This window comes from Chenopodium quinoa, unplaced genomic scaffold (genome assembly GCF_001683475.1).
Source record: "Chenopodium quinoa cultivar QQ74 unplaced genomic scaffold, ASM168347v1, whole genome shotgun sequence".
NCBI lineage: Eukaryota > Viridiplantae > Streptophyta > Magnoliopsida > Caryophyllales > Amaranthaceae > Chenopodium > Chenopodium quinoa.
In genome coordinates, this window is record NW_018742651.1 from 1,612,501 (window position 1) to 1,620,341 (window position 7,841).

The 7,841-nt window shown below is 30.9% G+C and overlaps 1 protein-coding gene across 1 annotated transcript; it reads left to right on the forward strand.

Annotated features, from left to right (window-relative positions):
- The first annotated feature begins 1,250 nt into the window (after window positions 1-1,250).
- On the forward strand, window positions 1,251-4,108 carry LOC110722085 (transcription factor MYB108-like). Its single transcript, XM_021901324.1, has 3 exons — window positions 1,251-1,892; window positions 2,772-2,901; window positions 3,150-4,108. The coding sequence occupies exons 1-3, from the start codon at window positions 1,739-1,741 to the stop codon at window positions 3,793-3,795; spliced, it is 930 nt and encodes a 309-aa protein (XP_021757016.1). The 5' UTR covers window positions 1,251-1,738; the 3' UTR covers window positions 3,796-4,108.
- The last annotated feature ends 3,733 nt before the right edge of the window (window positions 4,109-7,841 follow it).

Sequence of the window (7,841 nt, forward strand, 5' to 3'; positions counted from 1 at the left end):
ATCTGCACAAAAATCAATTATAAAATCCATTTTCTATTAGGCTAATTCATACATCTATCAAAGTTCTAACAGTAGACTTCATTACCAGGCCAGCTACGACGTACTCTTAAAAAGCGTCAAATATATAACCCGTTGAACTACTCTTGTTTCCTAGAATCTTTTCCTTTGCTTCATAAAAATTCAAATAAATACTTAGGGATATGTATTGTTATACTACTAAGCAATAAAACAGAAATTACTTATCTCTTGATGCGTGAACCAAACTGACAACAGCCGCGTCATGGAGAACCACTGACCTAAAAGACGATTCCGCGCTACCTCCCGGTGCAGTAGACTAGAAGCGGTCGCCCTCCAGGATAAGCACGACGCCGAAGTTTATGTGAACTCACAAACCCGACTGGAATTCAGAATACTTGCCCAGAAAACAAGAACAATGTTTAGTATTTGAGTGAACAGAGAAAGGTACAAATTGTTATGTTTTTTGGCTGGAAAAACCACTGAGTATATATAGGCAGAAGGGGGAAAATGGATAGCATAAAACGTGGGAAGAATCCGGCTAAAAAAGTGACCAGATTAATTTAGCCAGTCAAGCAGTAATTAAGGAATTGAATTAGTCAGCCGTAATCAAGGGATTAATGGCTGATTTAATTCCGTAATCCCAACAGTCAAAAAAGAATAATCCCAACAGTAAAAAAAGAATGTTCTGTTTAACAAAGAAATTAAAGGAAATAAAATTTCTCCAAAAAGATAACAAGGACCTATGCCCGCGCATCGCATTCCCCAAGTCTCGAGGCCCGAGCCCGGCCAAGCCCGCGCGCGTGTGTGTGGAGTAACACATACCTCCCACTCACCCAACTAAATAGTGTTAAGGCACTACAATATAAAAACAAGACAAAACCTTTCCCCTAACCAATGTGGGACTTTTCCCCTTTCATTTGTTTTTCTCTCTCTCTTGATTTTCCCCAACTCTCTTGTTTTATATCAAGAACTTCCAACAGGTACTGACATACTCATTGTTTGAGCTGTATCTGCCGCTGATTTAACATAAATAGTGATCAGATTCTAAATAAGAAGTACAAAATTAAACAACAGAACTAAACTGAGATGATTACGAAATCAATGACTAACTACATCTAGTTATACCATAGTCAACCGGGACCATTTTTTAAGTACATACAAGATACAACCAAGGAACAATGGTCGGAACCAACAACACGAACACCTATAATAATAAGCAAAATACCACTTTTCAATTATTTTTTTTCGTCTAACCCAAAACCCCCGAAAACAACGCGCTTAATACAGTTACTCACGATCTCAGATTTACGCAAAAATGTCAAACAGTCAAACTTCATACCACTTATATTAATCTCCTTTTTTTAATCATAAAAATCGTACTATTTTTACACTTCTAATTACTATACTTTACTACCAAGTTGATGCATGACATTTTCACTTCTTATATTATAAACAAATTAAAAAAAAAAAAACCAAATTTATAAAATTCTTCCTTCCAAAAAAAACCATATATTATAATTCAAATTGCGGCGAATTTCTACCACATGGTCACCTTTTTTCTTCACTAATTTCAAACCCCTCTTCTTTTTTTCCATCTATAAAAAGCTTCACACCTTCTATATCTTCATTATGTGTTAATCCTCTTTCTCTCTCTTCTCTCTACAAAAATAATAACTTCATTTTTTTTTTCGTCGATCAATCAGTTTGAAAGAAACAAAGTATGGACGTGAATAATACTACTATATCGTCCGTTAATAGTGAAGACGAATTGGACCTCCGAAGAGGTCCGTGGACCGTCGAGGAGGATCTTGCCCTCATCAATTACATTGCTACACACGGCGAAGGTCGCTGGAACTCCCTTGCTCGTTGTGCAGGTAACGTTGACAACATCAACAATAATAATAATCGTTTATCTAGCTAGTATGAATCATGCATATTGATTGTGTCATGATAATTAAATTATGGTTTCGAAAATAACTTGATTATGGTTTGGAAAAATGGGTATTGATGAATAACGACTTTTGTGTACCATTAATTTCCTTCACTACCATTTTTGTGCAAGTACCAAATCTCATGTGTTAGGCCAGCTACATAAGTATTCTTCTCTTACAACACATGAGTTGTTTTTGCATGAATATTTCGAAAATTTATTTTTTTAGTGTTCTCTTCGTTTCTAATAAAATTTCTTGTCTGAACAGTAATTGTCTCACAAAAACTGTTAAAATGAGAATGACTTTTTTTATTTATAAAAAAAGCTGATGATGCTAATAAAAAGATTTATGATGTTATAATTGGGATTTCCATGACGATTTGGCTGAGTTGTCATAATTAAAACTACTTAGAAAAAAAAAAGTAAAAAACTTTTTTCAAGTTAGTGATACTTTTTTTTATTTTTTATTTTTTTTATTTTTATAATTTGATGATACCTTGATACACTTCATCTTCTACAAATCTTTACAAAAAATTAAAATAAAAATGAAGTACATGGACTTTGTGTCATTATGTGAACTCGTACACATCTCTTTAGTGCGCAAGGCATTTCGTAGGATATCATATTGTCCTTAATTATTGGTTCTTGCTTATGTTTGTGCTTATGTTATTATGCACTAACTTTACTAATCTATGTACTAGTATAACATATCATTCTTCTTTTTTCCCCCTTTTCTTTTATTTTTTTGGTTCAGATAATCTATTGACAATTATTATCATCGACTTGTACTAATAACTTGTACATGAATGTATGTATGTAACAGGCCTTAAGCGTACTGGTAAGAGTTGTCGATTGAGATGGTTAAATTATTTACGCCCCGATGTTCGTCGAGGAAATATTACTCTTGAGGAACAACTCTTGATCTTGGAACTCCATTCTCGTTGGGGCAACCGGTAATTAATACCTTCTTTCAATAAACAAATTAATATTTTATGCAAACTAATAATGTTAATACCACATCTGTTACAGGTTATGTGCAACGATTAGACATTTTTCCCCTCTGCTTTATGTCAAATCGTTGCACATAACCTGTAACGGAGGTAGTTTATAATCTAAGAGGGTTTTATTGATGTAATTTTTTTTTTAGTGTCATTAAGTGTGAAAACTCTTAATAATTAATAGAATTGTGTGTAAAATGTAGGTGGTCGAAAATAGCACAATATTTGCCAGGAAGAACAGACAATGAGATTAAGAATTATTGGAGAACTCGTGTACAAAAGCATGCTAAGCAACTAAAATGTGACGTGAACAGCAAGCAATTTAAGGACACAATGCGTTATCTTTGGATGCCTAGACTAGTTGAAAGAATCCAAGCAGCAGCCGCCACCAACGGGCCCCACACTACCGCCACGGCTACGACTTCCGGAGGATCGGGCACCACCACTGCCACGGGTGGACCAACCATGGGGTACACCGATAATTTTATCCATGCACCGGTAAATTCCAATTTTACCCCCGAAAACTCGGGTAACTCCTCAGATTCCTATGGTACACAAGTCTCGGATTTTGGGGATTATTATGGGATCCCGGTTGCTAATCAAAGTGTTAATCAAGATTATTACCAAGGTGGTGATCAAGTGAATTATGGAGGTGATAATAACTCATTAACAAGTCCTAATAATTGTAATTATCTTAATAACCAAGGGATGGATTTCCAAGGTGTTGATAATTACATGGAGCAAAATAGCCAACAACAATGGTCGTCTTTTGGTCTTGGGGATACAACGGATAATTTGTGGAATATTGAGGACATTTATGTCTTACAACAACAATTTAGTAACATGTGAGTGGAATGTTTAATTTGCCTCTTATTTTAGGAGCCAAATATTTATAGTCTCTCCCAATTGGAGCTCATGATACTTATTTGTGTCATAACTATACACAACATTATTATGTAATCTTAATTAGGATCATACATATGGGATTCATGAAACAAAAATCCAAAAAAAAAAAAAAAAATTGGGTAGGAGATAGTTCTTTTGTATTTGTGGTGATTCTTGTAATTTTTCACTTTTTTTAGATGGGTTGGGGGTTAATTTGTAACTGAGATATAATACTTTGATCTTAATTCTTTAAATTGAATCATTTTTTACTCTCTTTTATGATTTTTTATTCTTCATATTGACACATTGGTATAAATAAGTACAAAGTATTTTATTATTACATCTTTCATTTTAAACTTAATTATGAGCTCAGTTACATAACAAAATCTCTAGTTAGAATGTCGAAATTATAATGATTTAAAATGGCAAAACTATTGATCACATGAACATTTATTTCATAGCTATCATCATCAATATGTGCATGATTTTTAATAAACTACATAAAAATATTCAAAAAAGAAAAAAAAAACTTTTTGTATCTTTGCCTCTTTGTTTCATCATTTACTATTTACTATTTTAAATTAAGAGCTTGTTCATGATCGTTTTTTGTTTTTAGTTTTCGATTATTTTTTAAACAGAAAACTTGAAAAAATTATTTTCCATTTTTTATTGTCAAATTTCAAAATTAACATGACTTTAATAAATTTGACTAGTTTTTTATTTATTTTATTTTATGAGATATATCATATAGTATAGAAAAACAAAAAAATCGAAAAAAGAAAACTATGAGAATATCAAAGGGACAATAATAAAACAAAACAATACTTGATATAACTTAACCTTTTAAAACTCAATTATCCATCAAAAACATAATTTTATATTATATATTTTTAATTAAAATTGACACTATTTTATTTAGAAAACCATGCTTCTAGAGAGTGTGCTAGGTCTCATCTAGCTAGGAACTTACTTTTGATAACATTTTCACACACGGACACAAACAAACATTGATTGGATAGAAGAAGCTAATTAAGTTAACTTGTTTTAATTAAGGTCACCATAAAATAATAGTACTTTGATTAAGAAGCATAATTGGTTCCACCATCTTTCTTTGTAATGTCATTATTATATACAAGAATTAAACACTTACTATTTCTTAATAATTATGATATGGAATTTGTTTTGGAACATAGTCTATGGGGTCTGAACCAAGACTAAAATTAAAGGACACCCTTTATTTTTATTTTTATTTTTTCACTTTAATTTCTTTGTAAATTATTAATTAAAATTGAAGAGAAAAAAAAAAAAAAAGTCTGCTGGTGATCATATTGACAATTGGCATATGATTATTGAGTGGAGAAGACTTGGAAGTCAGCTTTGGGAACTCCAAACAAGGCTTTAAAAATCGGTCTTATCTTGATGGATGTGTGTTCAAAAGGTGCACGTGAGTATTGGATTAGAGGGATATTTTTGGAATTTAAATAAATCAATTTGCATTGAAACAAAAATAGTAAAATATTATAATGGAGTGATAATAATTATAGAATATGTAGCATAAAATTTTCAAGTGTGAATCCTTTATTGGATTCTTGTTTAATACCGTACGGACATGGTCCTTTAGGTTACGTTTTTTTTTTTTTAAACAATTGTTTTTATATATGTTTTTTTTTTTTTTAAGATTCTTTTGTAAGGGTGAAGTAATCCATTTATCTCAACTTTAATTATAGATGAAATTTAAACATATTAAAAAAATAATAATATTTTTTGAAAAGGTAAGAAATTTTTTTTATGAAAATTAAATCTCTTATAGGTCAATTCAATTGAAGTTAACAGATAAGACTTTTTAAAAGTAGAGGGAATGGTAAGGAAATCACCATCTCCATAAAAAGCAATCTCTAGTTGAATTTTGATCTTACAAGACTATAGCAATGAAAAATAACATGCAAATCTTCTCATCACTAGGTCAAGCATTACTTTTATACATTTATTAGGAGATCAATTAATCAGAAAATTACATGAAAAAGATGGTCAAACAAATGTTATATCTATGGAGTCCTTGCTCATTGTACAAACATAAAATAAAGAAAACTACCAATATCAACCTAATAGCTTAGCTTCTATTATATACAATATGATTTCACAATATAAGTATAAATCATGCGACTTGCATTCTACACGTACTCCACGGTCCAATATACAAATAAAAAAAATAAACCGTTAAATGTAATTAACTACCATAAGAGAGTACTTCGAATATATGATTGTAAATTTGAAAGCAAATAGCTCATCTCATATTGTTTAATACACATATATATACTGAGATACTCGTCGTTAATACTACCTCCGTTAAATGTTATGTGCAAATTTGAAATATTTTACACCTTACAAATAATACCCAAAAGTTATATATATAACAATTAACGGAGGTAGTATATACCTAGTACTCCATAATAAACTAATTAATTAAGTCAAATCATATCATTAGCAGTAGAAGTTTGCCAACCAAAACCCCTAATTAATTACAAGCTTGATATGCTTCCGCTTGTCTCTCTTCTCCAAACATCATTGTCCCAAAGAGTTGATGATGTCTCATCAGTTCATCAACTTCATTCATGGAACTACATGGACTACCTTTTTAATCAGTATAATCTATATCTATATCTATCTATACTTAGTATTTAAAAACACAAACCACAAATTTATACTAAGCCATATGTCACCATAATCACTCATATGCCCACATGTCACCTATCTTAATCCTTTCTTTTCAAGTTCCCATTTTAATATGAAAACAAAATATATAAGTAATGTTCGAGTCTTAAATATTTATGCATTGTAAAACTTACAAATTTAAGTAAGAAAATTAAGTGTTTCATATTCAATATAATAAATTAAAGTTAAACTAATTAGTGTTCATTACATTAAAATAACATAGTCTTCTCATCTCCTAAACTTAAATATAACTTAAACCAATGTGTCATTTCATGTCCTACAATATCTCTGTATATATACCTAACTAAATTCCACAACAACACCGACACAATTCAAGAAAAATATCCTAAGTAACAACACGTGCATCGAATGGGTTAAAAGGCTAGTTACTAATAATTATCCATGTAAACTTTGTTAATAAGCCAAATACATGCAATAATACAATTTAAGTAAGAATGATGGTAATGGACTAATGGGTTCAATGTGGACCCATTTAGTTATACATATGCTTCATACAATTATAGTTAAGTACAAATGCACAATACTCGTATGAGATGGTTTAAATATTTTAATTTGTACCAATTATAAACTCAGACGTTTTTTTTTTTTTTTTTTTTTTTTTACAAAAGCCTCAGACGGTATTTGAAGGTGTGAATTCCCTTACCATTCTTGTAGCTTAGTTTAATTAAGTACATGACTTGTAAATTAACGTTGGATAAAAATTATTGTAATGGTTTAGGCTTGGTAAGATTCCTGGTTAAATAAGAGCAAAAATAGATCGAGTAAGGTTCATTCTGTTCTTTATGAGCTGAACTAAATTAAACTGGCATACCTAAAAATAAATAAATAAATAAATAAACTAAACTGAGTTGAATTAAAGTGGAAGTAAGGACATGTTCTCATACGTTTATTTTCAGTTCAATTCAGTTTAGCTCAGCTCAGCTTAGTTTAGTTCAGTTTAACTCCTAATTTTGTTTTCTTATAAAATATTCAGTTCAGTTTAGTTCGATTTAGTTCAGCTCAGTTCAGTTCAATTCAGTTGAGTTCAATCTATGAGAACAAGCCCTAAGTCCAAAAGAATAGAGCCTTAGCAGTGACGGGAATTTTACTTGACCAGCTTAGCGTTAAGTTGGGAGTAGTCTCATTCTGCAAGGTCCAAAATCCACGTCCAATTCGAAAAATAACATGTCTTCTTGACTTTAATTAATTTGTACTCCCTCCGTCCCTAAATTACATTTCTCTTTCTATCTATTATGTGAGGAATAAATGCTAAAACACTACAAAAAAAAAAAATCAAT

Coding starts and splice junctions, on each gene's coding strand:
- LOC110722085 (XM_021901324.1), top strand. CDS start 1,739: ATGGACGTGAATAATACTACTATATCGTCCGTTAATAGTGAAGACGAA. Junction 1,893..2,771: donor CTCCCTTGCTCGTTGTGCAG/GTAACGTTGACA, acceptor TGTATGTAACAG/GCCTTAAGCGTACTGGTAAG. Junction 2,902..3,149: donor CATTCTCGTTGGGGCAACCG/GTAATTAATACC, acceptor TGTAAAATGTAG/GTGGTCGAAAATAGCACAAT.